The 22,563-nt window shown below is 32.0% G+C and overlaps 1 protein-coding gene across 1 annotated transcript; it reads right to left on the bottom strand.

The window, feature by feature from the left end:
* Positions 1–15,500: 15,500 nt before the first annotated feature.
* On the bottom strand, positions 15,501–17,136 carry LOC141484368 (uncharacterized). The gene is made up of 4 exons (XM_074179417.1): positions 16,527–17,136; positions 16,162–16,349; positions 15,979–16,059; positions 15,501–15,865 (listed from the first exon to the last, which is right to left on the bottom strand). The coding sequence occupies exons 1-4, from the start codon at positions 16,613–16,615 to the stop codon at positions 15,501–15,503; spliced, it is 723 nt and encodes a 240-aa protein (XP_074035518.1). The 5' UTR covers positions 16,616–17,136.
* Positions 17,137–22,563: the final 5,427 nt, after the last annotated feature.

Raw genomic sequence — 22,563 nt, 5'->3', positions numbered from 1 at the left:
TCAAATTTTAGGTTTCTTATTAACTTATTTAGTGTGACTGAAGGGTACGCATTGCTTTTAGCTATATTCCTAATAATATTTTTCCCAAAATAGTATCAAGAACATAACAAGGCCTTTAGACAAGGAAGTGTAGTTGTGGATAATGGTAGGAGGTATCAGGAATATATCAAAGATATGGATATTGAGGAAACTGTATCGGCGACTTAGCTGATACAATGAGCATTTGTTTGAAGGTGGTTGACAATGTTTCGTGGTGTATTTCATGAGTTCGGACTTCCATTGTCTAATATAAGATAAATTGATTTGAAATCCCTGAAAAAAATAAAAGATTAAGCAAAAATAAACAATTTTATTAAAACAAAAAACTGAAGGAAGCCGCGTACATGTTGTCCAACAACGCATTTAGTCAAGCTAGCGTAGAGATACGTAACATATGGAAATCTCTTATCAAGCGAAAAACGACCAACACCTATAAATAGTCAGATCTCGGAGGAATAAGTCCAGTTATCACCCGGAGACGATTGTGGATACTAACAATCGAAACATCGTGACGTAACTTGGTTTGGAATCTTTTAATTTTTATTTTTCTTTTTTGTTAATAATATTTTTTTCATTTTCAGTTTTTATTAATATTAAAATTTTTTATTTTCTGGTTGTAACTTGTATGTTATTTCCTTGTAATTTCAGTTTTTTGTTTTAATAAAATTGTTATTTTCGGTTAATCTTTTATTTTTTCAGGGATTTCAAATCAATTGAAATTATATTAGACAATGGAAGTCCGAACTGATGAAATACACAATGAGCATTATTCAAACATAGTACACAGGTTTAGAAGGAAACTGAATTCAAGAATCATGATCGTAAATCTTACAAATTTTCTTAAAAAAAAAACACCGAGTTAAAATGATTGATGTTTCATAAGAACGACAACTTTACTAACGGATTAGACCAATTTTCTCCATATGAACCAAAACACACGAGTAGATTATATCGAATTTTTAAAGAGCTGAACATAAAAACAGATTGTTCACTTCAAAAAGTGTTACGTAACCCTTATCACAAGATAGTGGAGAATAAAAAGTCGGGGATACATGGAATAAGCTGCGAGTACCGTGGCAAAAAGTATAAATTAGAATACTCCCCACACCCAGTTTTGGAGATCAGTAATAGTGTCGCTCAACACACCTTGCTGAACTGCCATAAATGCACATTGTTTAAAATTGTTAGGATCGGTATATGACCCTATACTTTTAGATGCTATCAAAAGCTTAGAAAAAGCAAACTGTGGCATGAGAACCTAAGAACAGGGAACTGAATTAGAAATAAATAAGCGATACTAGAGTTAGGAATTATCATCTCCGGATAACGCTGACTTGTGGTGTTTGTTCAGGATAATTTACGCATAATTACAAACAAATCGAAACTCTCAGATTGTGCAATGTACCTAAAAACTTTCAAGAATTAAAGTCGATATCTCGTATTCTGATTTTTATTTTTTGGTAAATTTGAGTTACCCAGTATTCTGAATCATTTCATTAGCGAAGCAGTTCCAATCAAATCAGTGGCACAATTTCTCTCAAACTGAAGGGCGTTGTAGAATTCACTTGGATTTTTTTTTTGGTAACTATTAACTTCATCTTTTGTGCAATAATATTTCATAGCAGATCAAATCAAATTTATTCATCATCGAAGTTCATATAAATGTATAAAAGACACACATATAAACTTATTGGACTAGTCATAACAGAACCTACATCAATACAAAATAAATATATATTAAAAGTAAAAAAATATTGAAAGTTACAAAAGATACTAACATAAAGTAATTATATATTAAAGAGTACTGTCTGTTCATAAATAAAAGGAACAATTGTACAATCAAAGAACATTAAAATAACACTACGTTAATGATACATACCCTTTCATCAAAAATTCATCTAAAGAATAAAATACTTTTTCTTCCAAATATTCGTGAAAAGCGTTCCTAAAGCCGTTTAGATTTGACAATTTGTGAATTAAAACGATTAAAACACCTTACATTTTCATTAATATGACAGTTTTGCCCAATCGTTAGTCTGGAGAAAGGTTGAAATGCATTTTTGCGCTTTCTAGTTGAATATTTGTGAATCGAACTATTTAACAACATTAAAGTCTATTGTTTCTTTATATTCACAGTAAGAATTTGTAACTGTGAAAATAACTGTTTACATGAAGTCCTCGAATGAGCTCCCACCATATGGACCTGATTTTTTTTCTGCATAAGAAATATTTTATTAATGTGAGCTGAATTGTCTGAAAAGGTCACACCATATGTTAATAGGGACTGGACAAGACCATATGTTAATAGGGACTGGACAAGTCCATAATATGCCAATTTCAATACTGCCAGGGACACTGTTCTTTGTAGTTGCCTAATCTGAAAGCACATACCTAGTGCTTAATTTTCTCGCAAGAACATCGATGTGTTCCTCCTATCTCCCATTTTATCTTATCCCATCCTATCTCATCTTATGATCCAAATTAATTTCCATAAATTTTATAGAATTCACTTGTTCAATGTTTTTATTATTGATTTGTATTAGATAACTATCATTATTTATATTTTGCCTTATAAATGTCATAAAAAAGTTTTAGATATATTTACTAATAATCCATTATGAAGACACCATTTATTAAATTCATTTGCGGTAATATTCGCCCACGCTACTGCATCCCGTGTGTTAGTTTCTGATTTGTATCATCAGCATACACGAATATTTCGTTTGCATTAGGGCAGGAGTGTTCCATGCCATTCATAAAGATGATAAATGAAACGGGACCTAAGATATATCCTTGTGGTACACTGATATTGATTGATTGCTCTCGGTTGTGACTTACTTTGATTCATGACTACTACTTGTTTCCTAACTTGCCACACCTCTATCTCCAATACGGTACAACTTATCAAGTAAGAGTATGACCAATTGTTTCAAATGCTCTACTGAGATCAAAGTATAGAGTTATCAGGCGTTCTTTCCCATTTAATGTAACGTAGATATTCGTACACAAGTCTGCAATTTCTGTAGTTGTGGATTTATTACTTCTGAAGCCATTTTGATAACTTAAGAGCTTCTGATTTTCTAAAAATGAATTCAACTGAATATTAAATGAGTCATCGAAAATTTTTGCGAAGAGTGTCTGAAGACATACATTTCGATGGTTTGTAATGTCCTTCCTGCACCCTTTATTTTTGTAAATTGGGATTGATTTTGATGTTTTCAACATTTCTGGGTAGATTCCTGCCTTGAAATATTCATTTATAATATATGATAATGGGTGTACTTATTATTTCTTTGACATATTTTATAGTTTTCCCGGAAATTCCATCTACGCCTCGAGTCTCTTTACTTGTAGTTCTAATAATATATGTTCAATGTCTTTAGGTGTTGTTGGTTGGTCCAAGAAAGAATGTGATATTATGGTTAGGGGATAATCTAACTTCATAAGGATTAGGTTCAGAACTAGGGATATTCATAAAATGGTTACTGAATAGATTACAGATATTTCCCAAGTCATTTGTTCTTACACTTCCAGTTATGTGTTGGACAGTCAATTTTGAAGATATCCCTTTTGCTTCATTCATCACTTTCAATTTTCTTAAACATTAGGTGCATTCCGTATTCTTTCATTATTAAAGGTGGATTTTGCCTTCTTCAATTTATTTTTATATAACACTTTCATCAAAGTTTTTTTTATATCTAGTTTGTATCACTCCATCTGAACGATGTTTTGTTATGATTGCCATTTCACACAGCATTCTGTGAAGTTTGTTTATCTCTGGTGAATACCATTTTCTCTCCTTTTTATTAGTTTTAATTTTTTTAAGTGGAAAAGTTAGTTCATAGTAATAGTTGAATATGGTGAATAAATAAAGGCATATACATTCTTATGATGATGTGCATATAAAAAAATGAAAAAAGTCCTGAAAATTAACTTTCAAATCTTCATGAACATACTGCAAGTAAACAAACCTCAAAAAAAATCACGAATAGCTCAAGGAATGAGTAGTGACTATTTGTAACTCATATGTTAAGAAATATTGCGTTTTTACAAATACTCCGTTCAAAGTTAATGTTACTTTAAAAATGCGAAACTACTTTTGATTTGTGGAGGTGTTTAAAAACTATGCGCCAAGCTGCATATCATTTTAACGAACGAAATCCAGAAAATCAAGTTCGCCATTCAACGGTCAGTAGAATTTTGAAACAATTTAAACAGACTGGATCTTTAGCAAACAATTACAATAAAGAGTGTACTTGTAGGATAATTTTTCTGTGTTGGATGTTGTATGTTTTTATCGAAATTTCTGTTTGGCAATGAATCTACTTTTACAACAAATGGTATTGTATCATCCCAAAATTATAGAGGGTGGTCAGATGAAAACCCAAATTATATCAAAAGTTTGTTGTGGTATATTATTAATGAATACATAGGACCGTTTTTTATTTGAAAAATTTAAATGGTAACAGTTAACATTTTTTTTTGGAAAACATGATGGATGTTCTTTCCATTCCACCAGTGAGGAGAAAGTTCCAAACTCGAAGCGAAAGAGATTGGATATGTGCGACCTATTGAGAACAAGAAAAAACGAGTGTAACGCTTGCAATGACTGAGCTGTGTACTTATAGTTAGAATAGTTACAATCACATCTCTAGAATTCTTTGAAGTTGATTTTAAAAAACAAGTTGTCCTTATTGAAAAATTTGAGCGTTCATGTGAAATTTGCAGAATCCAAAAAACACTCTGTTATATACAGATAGTTTTTTTTAATCCGGCCACTATTGGGATATAAAAAAGTTGTCTATTTCAAAAGTCAAGCAAACAGGTTTGTTTTACACTGGTACCTATAAGTTATAATATCCTCCTAGTCACTCAAACCGCTCATTTTGACACAAAAGTAAAAGAATGAATCGTCAAAACGCTGAAGCGAGAAAAATCGCTCTTATGTATGGAATATCTGTATATTGTGTGAATGTCACAAGCCTAATACAGGTGAAATATTAAAAATGGTTGTGGTCTTTGAATTTGCTTCTCCAAATCAAAGAAGCCAGCTCATCAACTAAAACTGAGCTGATAACTTAATAGCCCTAGACACTTTAATAAAACTGTTGACTTCAATTTCATTTTTGAGAATAGATGTTATTCATTCAGAAGAATTGATCAACTCAAGCCAATAAATCCAATTTTAGTCAAAAAGGAACTTTATTGATGTGTTTTACAATTTTTTAATCTTCAACTGACAAATATTGTTTACAAAACAAATGAACACAAAATAAACATACAGAATGATAATAATGAGTAAATATCCACACTAGATACACAATCATTAACATAAAAAGATGATCTCAATTCTTAAGTGATGAGAAATAGATGAAGTTAATAAAAAACGACTACAAGAAACACCAAAAATTACTCGACTGTGTCTTGTAATCTTTCCATCCTAAAAACCTGAGGAAATCTCTATTTTTGGAAGAAATACATATTCATGTGAAAGCTTTTTTTTCAATGTCCTTTATGTATTATTTTCAACTACATCCTGCTCTACAATATTATCTGAAATTTAATAGATTTATTAACGTGCAACACAATGGAAAATGCCTTTTTTCGAAAACGAAACATTCAATGAAATTTCAACATTCTTTGATAGTATGATTGGCTTTCAGACAACCTAAACAACAGTTACTAACCCATTTTATGCTCTCATGCAATCCAGACTAGAATGCCTATTATAGAAAATATATGATAAAATTTTCCCACCTTCTTTAAATTTATCAAATGCGATAAAAGTAATACAAAGAATGAATCAGATCACTCACCTAGGTGATTTTTGTGGATACATGAGCTGTGTATTTGCTTACTTTCTTTTTCTGAGGAAAAACTTTTCTGGGATAAATTTATTCTCTCCTCCCATTCAACTTAAGCTTACAAGAAAAGTAGTAACACATTGATTATTTGAGCTTTCATAGATGAATCCACATTTCCTGACTGCAAATGGTTTGAATTACACCTCTCATAAGCTCCTAATATATCTTGAGATAAAGCGGACTCTACTAACGAATATAACATAGCCGCGTACTTGGCGGAATAGAATATTTATTAACCACTTCAGGTACAGGTAGTACATATGGCACGTCATAATATAGTTTTAAATAAAAATACAATAAATAATTTGATAAAATGAATACTATGCAAATTACATATGAAATTTTCAAAAATATACAATCATAACAGATTGAAAAATACATTTACAGGAAATCCTCGTAAAAACCTTATAAACAGATTACAATAGAATCATTTAGGTATTCAGGTTACTATAAGGATATTTATCCACCAGAAGTTTTTTCACAACAACTTTGAATTTGAGTTTGTCAAAAATTTGCTTGATTTTGAGTGCGAGTTTATTATATAATTTAATTGCATTATATGGTGACCTCTCGTATGCCATCACATATATATATATATATATATATATATATATATATCACATGTGATATATATATATATATATAATATATATATATATATATATATGATATATATATATATCACATATATATATATATTATATATATATATATATATATATATATATATATATATATCAATATATATATATATATATATATATATATATATATCACATGTGATATATATATATATATATATATATATATATATAATATATATATATCACATGTGATATATTTTTTAAATAAAGTTTGTGGAGATCAAATCCTGAGGAGTAGTTTTTGAAATTACTGTGGATCTTCATGAAGTAACAGCCGAATCAATCGAAAAAAAAATATAAAATTTCATTTCTACATGAATGATCACAGGAAAATCCTGTCATTAGTCTCAAATTTTTTTGGCTAATGAAAACATCCCGTGCATGGATAGTATTACCCACAAACACAACCCATACCTCAGTCGTGAATTTACGTGAGAGTGATAAAAAGTTATCAACTGATTTTGTTCCAGTATATCTTTTAAATTCTTAAAAATAAATTTGAAGCCATCTAACTTTGACACTGACTGTTCACAATGGGATTTCCACCTGAAAAATTCATCAACATATACACCTATAAATTTTACGGTTTCCGTAGTACTGCCCTTCAGTTCATTACCAAATGAAAAGTGACTTTCTGCTGAAACGTTTTTTGTCTAGACTGGTTGAAATGTAGGTCATTACCATTATAGTAGACAATTAATTTGTTCATATATACATTGCATTTTTCTTCTAGGCGGTTATCATCTAGATCTGATAAAATTAAATGCTGTGTACATTTCATTTCCTAAAATATTCTCTATATCATTAACGTAGAGTGCGAAGAGGATTAAACCTAAAATTGACCCCTGCGGCACGCCCATATCAAGTTTGAGGTTTTCTAAATTTTTGTTATTATCCCATCATTATATTTATGTTTTATGCTTACATACTGAGCTCTATTCTGTAAAAAACTTGAAATCCATTGAAGTGCAACAACCCTGACTCTATATGTCTCTAATTTCATTAATAATTTATCAGGTTTACGATTTCATAAAAATCAAGACTGACTGTTTTCGTCGACCTATTCTTCTGGAAGCCATGCTGTTTATCATTCAAAATTGACATTTTTTCAATAAATTTCATGAATCGATCCAAATAAACATATTCAAATACTTTTTGAAAACTACATGGGATTGTGACAGGTCTGTAATTTTCCGGATTTTGACATTACCCTTTTTAAAACTTAACATTATTTTTCCGATTTTCTAAAAACAGATAAGTTCAGTAATTCTGGTTTTTAAAAAAATATTTGTTTTTACCGTTAACCATTTGTCGCATCCCTACGAACGGCAACCCTCAGAAGTCGAAACTTTTTAACGTGTGATTCCTAACACGGTTCACAAAACGCATTGAGATATAAAGTACTTGAATTAATATTCAACGGACTTAGAGCATATATACCTTTGAGTAAGGTATTTTACCAATTTTTTGGAGAAGTTATAAAGAAGTCACTAAAAATTGATGCAACCTCTTCTGAGCGTTCTAGAACTCTACCTTCAATATTTAATGCAACAGCAAATTTTTCTGTTTATTTTTTAATTCAGAAATGACTTGAAAGTTGATTTTTTTTGTTTTTTGACAAAATTATTGTTTCCTCTTTTTTGGTTATGAATAGGGAAAATCTTAACATAGTTCTTTTGTAGGACAAAAAGGTATTTTCATTTTTCACTAGATATTTTCACTTCTTTGGTAATCCAATTCTTGGAGAGACATTTATTACTTTTATATTTAGTTTCAGAAAAATTCAAATCAACATGATATAAGAATACATTGTAGAAATATTAAAAACTAGCATTGAAATTTGAAATTTTGCGAAGGTCTTTCCAATCCTCTTTCATCAAGGCATTTTTAAAATTGCGAATATTTTGTTTGCTGAATTTTTATTTTGTGGTCGGAGTATAACATTGTCTATTATACACAACATGTTCCACATTTCAATCTGAGAATACTAGATCGATTGAGGTAGAGGACGTGTCTGTGACATGTGTAGGCCACACTACCTTTGGTGCAAGGTTATATGACAACAAAATTAATGACAACTTGTTGAAGTTCACATTTTTCAATCTATCAAAATTAAAATTCCCACATGAAAGTAAATTATAATTTGGTCTATATAAAAAATTCAACACATCTTAAATTTTTGTGAAAAATATGTTTTTGCCTGTTTGCCTGCTGACGGTGATACATGCACAAATTTCAAAATGTTGCTCTAGACAAAAATCTGACAAGTCAATATCATCAATTACTAAGTCTAAAAGAGCCCAAAGTCCTACACCTCCACAACGTAACGCAAATCTACAATAAGAACTGACATTAGTCACCACATTCTGTTTAATGCCTATATTTCTACTAAGCAAAGAAATTTTATATTTTCAAGTTCATCAATATCAGTCAGTAAATGATTTTGTCATCATTTATAGTGTTTATGTTATTCAACAGTAGATCAGGTTTGAACGTTACCGTATCACTTGCTCCCGCTCCTTCCTCTGAAAAAATTGACTGATGCAGGCTCCATGGGGATATTCCTCAAAAATGCTGACTTTAAAAGATGAATAACTGCTGGGATACTTAGAGTTTAAAGATTCACACTTGACTTCTGGAAAGTGTGTTTTTTGCTTGTCTTCTATGGGAACACCTTTCACCTCACTTCCAGCATTTATTCCTATGATAATAGATCTTCTTCTTTTTCTAGTGAATTCATTCCACCGATCAATTTCATTTACTTTTGTGAGTTTAGTGCTTTCACTGCAGCATACTCTTCTTTGGAGATATTAGTTATTGTTTGTATGGGTTTTTGTTTGCTTTTTTCCGTATTTGCCGTCTCGATATTTGGTACCGACATTAAATAATAATAATAATATCGTTTATTATGCATAAAAATACATTTATACATAAAAGGAAAAGGGTTAGCCAAAGGCTATTTTCCACCCCTCCCAAAAATTATACAGTGAGTATAAGAAAATAATTATAAACATACTTATTTACTATCATAACAATGATAGAGAAGAGAAATAAATAATACATCATATAGTTGCTAATAACTCTTAATATTCTTAACAATATTTTGGTCAATTTAACAATTTCATTGCATTTCCATACATTGAATTTTAAATTTTTTTAATTAGCACTGAGCAGTGAGCATCTGTTTCCACTTATTTAAGACATCAATATGTTTATTCAATAGTTTTATTTTTTCTTGCAGTTCAGATATGAGCACGTCTTTTTGTTTAATTATGTATTGAAAAATATTGATATCGATGCTTTTACTCAAATCACACAGCTCATTCATGGCATTAAAAAAGCTGCATTAGAATCATCATCTATAGTCTAATCAATAAGTTCAAAAACATGAAAAGTAGAGATGAAGGTCCTAAAAATATGAGCGATAGCTCATTTGATTCGGAATCACCTCTGGAAAAATGATTTTGAAGGATTTTGGTGCGGGTAAAAAATTGCAATTGTTAATAACAAAATAATATTTAAAAAAATGGTATTTAGTTTTTCGTTAACAACTCAAGAAATATCAATATTTAAGCAATTTTGAAAAAAGCTCGTTAAAGAGGAGGAAATTTTCGATAAAAAAGTCCCAACTCCCAAACTCTATCTCCATTATTTATAATTTTAATTTGACGTTGAAACTATGGTTCCGCGCGGCTGTTACGGCATGCGCGTGCTGCCGAAAAAGAGAGTTTATCAAAAGAAATATATTTTTTAACATAAAATGTCATTTTAAAAATTTGAAAAAAATCTAGTATCTTCATAACACTTGAATGAATCGAGTCCCGTAGAAAAAAAAGTTTTATCACCATTTTTCAAAAAATTATTCAATTGTTAACTTACAAATTTTTTTTCCAATCTCCGTTGGCATAATGGTATAAAAGGTATACATAATTGGCCTATACATTTTAAATTTCGTGGAGCCCTTTTGATATATATACTTCATACGATCCTGCGATAAAAGTTCATAAAAATTTATTAATTTGGTAATTATGATTTTTTATAATTATTGCAAAATGAAATATTTCAAAATTGTTGATAAAAATTATTTTTCAATTGATATTTAGCTATGTCTGTTTTTACATTAAACAATGGCAGTTATTAACATAGGATATGAATTTTTTACGTAATTTGTTTATTAAATTATTTTAAACAAATAGAGAAATTCAATATTTTTGAATTTTTTTTTTTGCTATTTTCTCTCATAGATGATTATGATTTTGAAAATTTTTTTTCTTAATTTTTAATTGTTTAAAATCGATTTTTTATATTTCGATTGTTTAAATAATTAGTTAAGAAATAATTTTGCCTTTAAAAATCATAATTTACACTTTTAAATAGTTGGGCGAAACAGAATTTATTTATCATTTAATTGTTTATTAGTTTAACAATTTGTTATGAACAAATATTGACCAACAATATATTTTTTTCTGAAGCAGAAAAAAATTATAAAAACAGCTATATATAAAAAAGTGCCATAAAATTTCGTTTACCTAACTCCTTATACCTGATATATAATAAATAAAAAAAAATTATGGCACTTTTTTATATATAGCTGTTTTTATAATTTTTTTCTGCTTCAGAAAAAAATATACAACGTTGGTCCATATTTGTTTATAACAGATTGTTAAACTAATAAACAATTGAATAATGAATAAACATTTTTTTTGCCAAACTATTTAAAAGTGTAAATAATGATTTTTAAAAGCAAAATTATTTCTTAACTAATTATTTAAACAATCGAAATATAAAAAATCGTTTTTAAACAATTAAAAATTAAAATTAGGAAAATATTTATTTCAATCATAATTGTCTCTAGACAATAAAACAGCAAAAAAATTTTTTCAAAAATATTGGATTTCTCTATTTGTTTAAAACAATTTAATAAACAAATTACGTAAAAAATTCATATCCTATGGTAATAACTGCCATTGTTTAATGTGAAAAAATGTATCAACAATTTTTAGATATTTCATTCTGCATTCTCTCTTTTGCGGCAGAGCGCGCATGCCGTAACAGCCGCGCGGAACCCTGTTTTCAACGTCAAATTAAAATTATAAATTATGGAGATAGAGTTTCGGGAGTCGGGACTTTTTCATCGGAAATTTCCTCCTCTTTAACGAACTTTTTTCAAAATTGCTTAAATATTAATATTTTTTGAGTTATTCACGAAAAAATAAATACCGTTTTTTTAAAATCTTATTTTGTTAATAAACAACTGCAATTTTTTATCCAGGTGAACTTGATAGGCAGTGTCTGCAATCCCAAAAATTCCAACTTTTCCATATGGTTTGATATCCAGTTCATTGTGTATTGCATTGGGAATTGGGCTTTGTGACCATGGGAAAGATTGAAGGAAGGCTAGGCGCTGCGGAGGGAAAACGATTGTTTGCAACGATTGTTCTTCATTAATGAAGAAGTAAGTATTTTTGACTGTTATTCATGTCCGATTCTATATTCATATATTTTATAGTGAATTATAATAAAGAAGAAAAGTGAATTGAAACTTTCTATGTTTTTTACCACTTTTTTTGTAACTAATTCTACTGCAGGACATTTTCGAACTTATACATTAAAGTGGTAAAAAACATCTGTACAAATTTTGGATATGTATATATATCATGAAACATCCCTAGAGCTACTTCTTTGTGGATACGGCAACAATCGAACCAGAAGATTAATTAAACATTTATTTTTCAATGATGATATGCATCCAATGAGTAGCAAAGATGACTCTGCCATAGCTTCACCTGTTCAAAATGTGGAAAGGACTGACAATATTTCCCAAAGGTGGAAATATATTCGTTCTGATTTTTCCTGTATGAACCAACATGCTTTTTTTATTAAGTCTTTATACAGGCATATCTCTCAGAAATCAGATATTTATTGAAACAATTAGCAGAAATATCTCAGCGCCCACCTTTCAATTGTACATTCAGTGATATGAATCCAATTCCGTAATATAAAATGGGTTTGAAAATCAAAATTATTTTAATATGCAAAATGAAAGTGGCTACTCTACAATGCTCTCTGTTTTGATTGTATCTTTCATGAGTAACGCTACTTACTAGCAACATCACGAAAATGTAGCTGATATCATAGAAGAGACTGCTTGGAAGGTCATGGAGAAAGCAGACCAAGAGGCTCGAATAGCTCATGAATTAGAAGAGGTCGATGAAATAGTATACCAATGATCACCATTGTAGCTGATGGGGCTTTGGCCGAAAGATTATAGTCCGTAAATTATAATACATTTTCAGGAGTGGTAGGTAGCCAGTTGCTACGTTTACCGAATATATTATTACTGGGTTCCTTTTTAATAAGCCTGTATAATTGGAGCTAGAACGAAAAAATAAATTCTTGGACGTTAGAAATAAGTTTTGTTCTTTATGCTAGCGTTCCGCGGTGAATGAGAATATTCTTTTACCTGAGCACAAATGCTACAAAAATAGTTGAGGGAGCATCGAAATGCATGGTTTCAGATTCCACAAGTTGATTGGACTTTATGGAACACTTCTAATACAAAACATTGAGTCATGAGGAATTTTTCAAAGAAGACCTGAGAAATGATTATATGATATAGTTATAATATACTGAAGTATTTGTAACTTTATTTTTATTCTTGCAATGAAATGAAGACAATAAACAAAATTCAATTTACAGATAGAAAGCAAAGTGATTCAAAAAATTTGCCAGCACCTGAAGGCTTAAGGAAACTAGTCGAATGCAATGCCTGTAGACTAGTGAAATGTATTCTCTAAAATTATTTGAAGTTCATCACATTCCCGATATGAGAGCATGTGGTTCATTGGACGATATTGAAGTTTATATCAACCGCTTAGTTTTTAATGCTTCCAGTTCGATAGTGGACCTGGATACCAATATCGCTTGCATCATCTGTAAGTTTGTTGGAGGTAAAAGAATGAACTATTTCTGTTAAAGATCCTGTGTGACACGTTGTAAAGTTGCTGCTTTATCATTCAACTCTGCTGGGGACTATAATAATGTTATTGAAAATCACAAAGTTCTATTTCATACCAAAAGATATGTAGAAAAGATGAAAAGAAGACGTGAACTTCAGAAAAACATGAGAGGCAACAATAAAGACCTTCCACCAAAATTTAAAGAGAAACATGTTCTGCCAGATAAGGATTATGACCCAGATGTTATTTCTGAATATGATTTATCTACAGATCAATTTGAGTGGAAAAGATTTTATTACATTAAAAAAAAAAAACTCCAGAAGAGATAAAAATTAGAAGTCCATCTGGCATTCTAATGGGAAAAAAACATCTGGTGCCAATAAGGTGAAAAACCTACTTTATTCCACCTTTGGAGGAACCGTAAACACCAAATATAGTACAGAACATGTACATGATGTCAAAGTAATATTTTAATGACACACTTGAATAAACATTGATTTTTGTAATGTCACAGAATGAACACAATTTTCTTTTTTCAAGTCAGTCCAGTAAAGTGCCCCAAAACTGCTTCAAAAATGCACTTCAAGTAAGCAATGTAGCAAAAAATAATAAATTTCTGTACTCCAGATGAGGATCTGAACCAAAGTTTACCGAATACTATAAGTTGGTTCACTCCAAGGAATTCGTTTGTCGGTACGGCTCAGGATTGCATTTTTTGCGATTTCCATAAATCATATCGCCGACAGACGATGTCTGGAAGCCGCCGGCCGCATGACAGTTAGTTATACAAGGGTAGTTCCTATTCGCGATATCTACAGGGGACGTTCCGAAGTTGAAACTTCGCTTGCTCGGTTGTATCAGACAGATAAACAAAGATACGAAAGTAGTTGTTTGTCGATCAACTTCTAGAAACATGATAGATAAACTCATGAATAAATGATCTAAGAAACAGATCAGAGTAATTTACTGATGAAATGATAAACATACATTCAGAAAAACATGTTTTATTAACAAAAATAATACAATTATATAATGTTATATGTTTATAAATGATTTAAAATATTCAATTTTACATTGCATGATTTATGTTTCCTAACAATCTTCATGTCCTGGTTCATGAATTTTAAAGTAAAGTATATCCGAACTCTTGTATATAAAGATATATAATAATCGAAGAGGAATTTTTGACATGGATGTGAGAAAAGAATTTTCGAATATTTTGTTTTCAAATACTGTCCAATTCCCTTCTCACTGCCGATTTTATCAAAATTTTCAATGAATATGTTTTCCATCTCTATTACATGGTCAACAATATCTCTTGATGGGAACTTGGGAAGCCAACGTGACTTTCATTTTTTGAAAATTATTTCGATAAATGTGGTCATTATTAAGTTTAAGAGCCAATTTATATTGTTTAGTTCTATCATAATTATACATTGTTTCTATGTAATGTTTTCTTGTTTCTCCACCCTGAAGTAAAAACTGATAGGAAAACAAATTGTTTCGTGTCGACTTCAGCAAGTGCGGGATATCAAACAAATATACAAGTTTATGATCGTCTATCAGAAATATGGGATTTTCGTCTGTAACATTCAAAGTTTTCACCAACTTCTGAAAATTTGAACCCTGATCGGAAACCACCCCCATGACATTTAGGCCTATACTTTTGCATCTTCGTACCGTTTTGAACAAAATATCTTTCAAATCATCAGAAGTTGCTGATGTCTTATAGAAAAAGTATGCAAGTGGTATTTTCCAATTGCTTGCCAAACCTCTGAACATTACTGTTAGAGCACTACTTGCTATGTCAGTAGAGGTCCCATTCAAACTTGTTTGGAAACCTACTATTTTGTCTCTGGAAATATCATAATAAAGATGAGATTTCAAAGATATTTCGTCTAGGCATAAAATACAATATCTTTCATTCTCCTTCATGAGCCCAATCCTGAATTCAATAACACGAAAAATAAAATCGTTGAAGCCTGGTTCAACAATCAATTTTTCGTGAAACGATGAAGTGTACTTTTTGACGGTAATCTACAAATTGTTGAAAATTTTTTGTATGCTTTCGGACCAAGAAAATAAAGAGTCAATGCAAACTGTTTGAATTCGTCACTATACCTGGACCCTTTTGGTGCTTTATTTATCAAAGAAAGCTGTGCTTTCAAGAGCTTACAATATTGCTCAGGATATTTTCGATCCAGAAACTTGAAAACATCATCCAGAGTAATTCCGGTTTCGTCCAGTGCTCTTTTTGATGTTGAAGCTACTGTTTTCTCTAGTGATACAATTTTTTTTCGTAATGCCACTTTTCTTGGAGTTCCCGAAGAGAGTTTAGCAGATGTTTGGCTGCATTCATCTAAAAGAAAGATGTACGTACTTTCAATAATTGTTTTCTTGTCATCGTTTTTTTTTCCGAAGCATATAAAAATAGATCAGGTAAGTATATAATATAACGAAAAGATATTTCACCTCGTGATCCTAATTGATCCGTTTGAACCTGAGCATCAATGTAAATAAAATCCTTGCTAGTACCGGCAATGGCATCATCATCTGGAAGGTTTAAACAACAAAATTGATATTGTAAATTTCATATGTTAAAAAGTGGAATAAGATTTTTTCATCATTTGAATCTATAAACTTCACTGAACCAACCTTTCTGAGAACCATCTTGAGGCAGACGCAATGAAGGAACATCATAGCTATGAATACGAGAATTCACAATATCATCGGCTCTAAAATGTAAGCTGCAAATTTTAATTCTATTGTGACTCTGCTCTGGGGTAAGAGTAGCATATCTATGATTCCCAATGAAGCCTAATACATTTTTCCAACGTTGACACCTAAAAAAAAATTCAAGTATATCAATCGATAAACTGAACATTTTGAAAAAGATTGAAATGAGTTTGGATTGGCAAATGCCGGCGGTATATTTCGTTATGAATAATTTTATACAACAAAACCATAAAAGGTATAGATAGGTAAAATAAAAATTGATGGTGAATATATTGAATGCATACCTTTCACCGTACTTTGGGCAGCGAAAAAACGAAATACCTGGGCTTCCCACCGTACTCAGACAACCATCCACTGAGCAATACGTCGACATTTTCACAAAATAAATATTTCGAACTCCGAACGAACACAACACTATCACAATACCAAAGTTTACCGATTCTGTAGTCTTTGACAATACCAAACAATACGGACAACCTTTATATCTCGTGTGCCGACGAGAACTGGTAACTTCAAGCGACACACTGTACTACCTCGGCTGGTAATTACCCGCTGTCGCTAGCGGGCGGCGAGATTTCTCAGATGTCGAAAAATGAGCGAGTGACACGTCTTATAGTATTCTGTAGTCTTTGTCTGAACATTCAGCTGGAACAAAATCATAATTATTAATATTAGTACAAAGGCAGGTACTCAGCGTTCCTTGTGTTATTGTGTATTTTGGACTCCTTTAGGAATGTTAGTTGAAAAGGTGGGCTTTTGTAACATCCCACAATCTACCAGTGTGAAGGTGGCCATGTGTTTTCATCCATGTGTTTGGTGAAAGAGAGGCGAGCGCGCTATTCCGCCATAGGTCGTTTCACCGCAATTATTCACATGGATAGCCATGGAAATTTTTACATTGATAGACTCATTGCTGGAAACGAACTGATGTGATTGGAAATGATTCTAATGATGATGAAAATCCTTTTTTTTTTATGAAATGAACCGCATTTTATTGAAATTGTACAAACAACTGATAATAATAGAAGCAGAAAAATAATTCCAAAAGGAAATTCGTTGCTAGGAATATTTTTTCTGTCAATTAATTGAATACACCCCGACTACCCTTAATTCAATTTTCATTAGAAAAAAATCATAACTCCTTGCAGAAACACATTGCTGGAATTTTTTTTTAAACCATCGAATTTGGCATGCTGATTAACCCCAGAAGGGTCGCTGATTTTGTCTCACGAAAATACACCCCCTTCTACCCTCAATTCAATTTTCATTAGAAAAAATCATAACTCCTTGCAGAAACACATTGCTGGGAAATTTTTTTCATGAAACTATCGAATTTGGCATGCTTATCAACCCAGTAGGGTCGCTGATTTAGTCTCGCGAAAGAACACCCCCAACTACCCTTAATTCACTTTTCATTAAAAAAAATCGTAAGTCCTTCCAAAAACACATTGCTGGGAGTATTTTTTCATGACATCATCGAATTTCGCAAACTTGTTACCCCAGAAGGGTCGCTGATTTAGTCTCGCGAAAGAACACCCCCGACTACCCTTTATTCAATTTTCATTTAAAAAAGCATAAGTCCTTGCAAAAACACATTGCTGGGAATATTTTTCCATGAAACCATCGAATTTGGCATGTTCATTAACCCCAGAGGGGTCACTGATTTTGTGTCACGAAAATACACCCCCTTCTACCCTTAATTCAATTTTCATTAGAAAAAATCATAACTCCTTGCAGAAACATATTGCTGGGAATATTTTTTCATGAAACCATTGAATTTGGCATGCTTATTAACCACAGAGGGGTCGCTGATTTTGTCTCACGAAAATACACCCCCTTCTACCCTTAATTCAATTTTCATTAGAAAAAATCATAACTCTTGCAGAAACACATTGCTGGAAGTATTTTTTCATGAAACCATCGAATTTCGCAAGCTTGTTACCCCAGAAGGGCCGCTGATTTAGTCTCGCGAAAGAACACCCCGACTACCCTTAATTCAATTTTCATTAAAAAAATATAACTCCTTGAAGAAATACATTGCTGGGAATATTTTTCCATGAAACCACCGAATTTGGCATGCTTATTAACCCCAGAGGGGTCAATGATTTGTTCTCACGAAAATACAGCCCCTTCTACCCTTAATTCAATTTTCATTAGAAAAAATCATAACTCCTAGCAGAAACACATTGCTGGGAAAATTTTTCTATGAAACCATCCAATTTGGCATGCTTGTTAACCCCAGAAGGGTCGCTGATTCAGTCTCGCGGAAGTACACCCCCGACTACCCTTAATTCAATTTTCATTAAAAAATCATAACTCCTTGCGAAAACACATTGAAAGTTCATTCATAACCACCTATACTCTGTCCATCCAACAAGAGGAGTGCTTCAAAACAGAGTCGCACTAAGGAATGACGAAAATTTTATTTTTTTAGCTGCAGTTTTTTCATGTGTTTTCAGGTTGAGTTTAGGGTCAAAACTTAACAGCTTCTTCAGACGTATCATTACTTGACATTTTAAAAATGTTTAACATTAAAATACCGTATATATTATACACACCACCTCAGGCGTTAAAACAACTCCGACTCTGTGACGCGAATTCCGCCAGTCGATTACAGTTGATTCTAATTAGCCAGCGTAAGGAGGCGTGTTTATTTCAACCAATAGATTTAGTATTGACGCTTCTATCACGCGTCTATCGTTGTTTTGAATACTCTCCTTGTTGGATGGATATAGTATAGTAACCGAGAAATCTATTCAAGTGCCTATTTACTTCGAGAATTATACTGATAGTGTAACATATGTGTTCATGAATTTTACATGCATCTGAATAAAAAGTTTATTTCTTATCACAAGTTAATAAAAACGGAATTATGTGTACTACTATAAAATAATATATTTCACTTCTATAATATCCGATCATTAAAACTATGGTATTTGGTATAAAATATCATATTGAAAAGAATTAGCAACAAATTCGGACGAGGAGAGCAGATCAGTTTTTCTGGAAAAAAAATCTAGAAATCAAAATTATAATGTAGTGTGTAAAACTTTCATCAACAATTTTGAATTTTAAAGCAGACTTTTTTGATGTCTATAATAAATAAGTATATCCCTCCACATCCATCGGGAATTGCTTTCAAAAGATATATGTTGTTCTAAATTAGGATAGGTCCTATTCAACTTTATAGTATATGGTTAGACAAAACATAAACATTTGAAACTTGGTATTTTAACATTTTGGGATAATATGCATTTTTTGAAAACAGGAGAAATTCTTAAAACACCTAACACGCACCTACATTCTTCAAAGAAGCAACTTCAGTACACAGTACACAGTTTCGCGGATGCTAAGTACCCCCATATCGCTTTCTCTTCCAGGGCTCATACATGAGACCAATGAAACGAGGAAGAAATGTTAACAACAATAAATATGGACTTGGCAACAGTTCTCGAATAGGAATCTAATAAACTGGTAGAATTTAATGCAAACAAGACACAGGCATGTTTTTTCTCTAGAAGGGCTGATCCCACTGTGCAAGTATAATCTTGTCAGGAGTAACCATAGCATTGTAGTCATCCATTTCCATGCTTGGCATTACTATGAGCAATAACCTTTCTTGGGAGGATCACGTGAGGTTCATTGCCAAGAGTGTATCCCAAAAACTTGGTTTTCTGTTTCGTGCCAAGAGCTATTTCACTTCTCGTCAGCTGCTTATGATCTATAAGGTACAGATTCGACTTGTCCTGGAGTACTGTTCCCATATTTGGAGTGGGGCACCTAAACATATCTGAAACTATTGGACTCTCTACAAAAAAGGGCAATCCGTCTCGTCGGTGATGCCTCTCTAACAAACTCGCTCACTTCTCTGGAACACCGTAGAAAAGTTGCCGATTTGTCTCTGTTTTATAGATATTTTCATGGGCGATGCTCTCGTGAAATATCAACAACCGTTCCTCCTTCAGCAGTCTCTTCGAGATTGACCCATCAAATTCAGTCTTCACACCCCTTTGTGGTCACCTTGGAGACCTGCAGAACATCTCTCTTCAAAGACTCGTTCATCCAACGAACAGCGAGCCTTTGGAACTCATTGTCTAGGGAGGTGTTTCCCTAGGCATACAACCTCCAGAAATTTAAGAACACCAGTTCTACAATTACAAAAAGAAATATGTAGAAGGAGTAATACATTCAGCACTAAATATGAACACGTACAATATACATATATACACAAATAGGTTTACTCAATCATCTGAATTTTGTTAACCTCAAGAATAATAATCATGAAGTCGTAGTTAAAACATCCAATTGAGTTTTTGTTTCTCGCATTACGATATTTTAATGGTGAATTTTCCTCAATGTGGGGTAGAAGGGAGTGTATTTTCGTGAGACAGAATCAGCGACCCTTCTGGGGTTAATAAGCATGCCAAATTGGATTGTTTTATGGAAAATTTTTCCCAGCACTGTGTTTCTGCAAGGAGTTATGATTTTTTTATTGAAAATTGAGTCAAGGGTAGAAGGGGGTGTATTTTCGTGGGACAAAATCAGCAACCTTCTGGGGTTAACAAGCTTGCTAAATTCGATGGTTTTCTTGAAAAAATACCCCCAGCAATGTGTTTTTGCAAGGACTTATGTTTTTTTTTAATGAAAATTGAATTAAGGGTAGTCGGGGGTGTTCTTTCTCGAGACTAAATCAGCGGCCCTTCTGGGGTTAACAAGCTTGCGAAATTCGATGATTCCATGAAAAAATACTACCAGCAATGTTTTTTTGCAAGGACTTACGATTTTTTTTTAATGAAAACTGAATTAAGGGTAGTTGGGGGTGTTCTTTCGAGAGACCAAATCAGCGACCCTTCTGGGGTTAATAAGCATGCCAAATTCGATGGTTTCGTGAAAAAATATTCCCAGCAATGTGTTTCTGCAAGGAGTTATGATTTCTTCTAATGAAAATTGAATTGAGGGTAGAAAGGGGTGTATTTTCGTGAGACAAAATCAGCGACTCTCTGGGGTTAATAAGCATACCAAATTGGATGGTTTCATGGAAAAAATTTCCCAGCAATGTGTTTCTGCAAGGAGTTATGATTTTTTCTAATGAAAATTGAATTAAGGGTAGAAGGGGGTGTATTTTCGTGAGACAAAGTCAGCGACTCTTCTGGGGTTAATAAGCATGACAAATTGAATGGTTTCATGGAAAAAAAATTCCAGCAATGTGTTTCTACAAGGATTTATGATTTTTTCTAATGAAAATTGAATTAAGGGTAGAAGGTGGTGTATTTTCGTGAGACAAAATCAGTGACCCCTCTGGGGTTAATAAGCATGCCAAATTCGATGATTCCATGGAAAAATATTCCCAGCAATGTATTTCTGCAAGGAGTCATGATTTTTTTTATTGAAAATTGAATTAAGGGTAGAAGGGGGTGTATTTTCGTGAGACAAAATCAGCGACCCTTTTGGGGTTAATAAGCATGCCAAATTCGATGGTTTCATGGTCGGGGGTGTATTCAATTAATTGACAGAAAAAATATTCCTAGCAACGAATTTATATTTGGAATTATTTTTCTGCTTCTATTATTATCAGTTGTTTGTACAATTTCAATAAAATGCGGTTCATTTCATAAAAGAAAAAGGATTTTCATCATCATTTGAATCATTTCCAATCACATCAGTTCGTTTCCAGCAATGAGTCTATCAATGTAAAAATTTCCATGGCTAGCCATGTGAATAAATGCGGGTGAAACGACCTATGGCGGAATAGCGCGCTCGCCTCTCTTTCACCAAACACATGGATGAAAACGCATGGCCACCTTCACACTGGTCCACAATCTGTGATATCGAAACGAAAAAATTGGTTTTTATCCTTATTTTAACTGCCTTAATACTGAAAAGAATTTGATCATAAATATTGAAATTTCTACTGAACATTTTGTGAATTAATTTTGTTCAATTTCCATTATATAACAAAATTGATTGGCATTTTTTTTAGATTATTGAAGACGATTTACTTTGGACGAATGATATAAAGCCAAATTAGAGATTTTTTGCAAAAGCTGCCTCTCGCCCGAACTGAGAGATCCTAGATAACCAAGGAAATTGGTATTCCACAAGTCATAACGACAGTGAACATACTGTTGAAAATATCTTCTTTTCAACTCTTTCAGGTTATTTCAAGTTTTCTACAACGTCGCATCAATATGATGAGATTTTGTTGAACAATCATTAGAACATATTATTACGTATTAATCTCGAAATACAATATGAGATTATACAGGGTGTAACTGAATAATTGTAAAACATTAAGGGTGGTGATTCCTCATCGAAAAAGAT

This window comes from Leptinotarsa decemlineata, unplaced genomic scaffold, assembly GCF_025532065.1.
Source record: "Leptinotarsa decemlineata unplaced genomic scaffold, Ldec_3_MD MMD2_tig00005541, whole genome shotgun sequence".
NCBI lineage: Eukaryota > Metazoa > Arthropoda > Insecta > Coleoptera > Chrysomelidae > Leptinotarsa > Leptinotarsa decemlineata.
The sequence above is the reverse complement of the archived record's forward strand: the minus strand, read 5'-3'. Positions and strand labels throughout refer to the sequence as shown.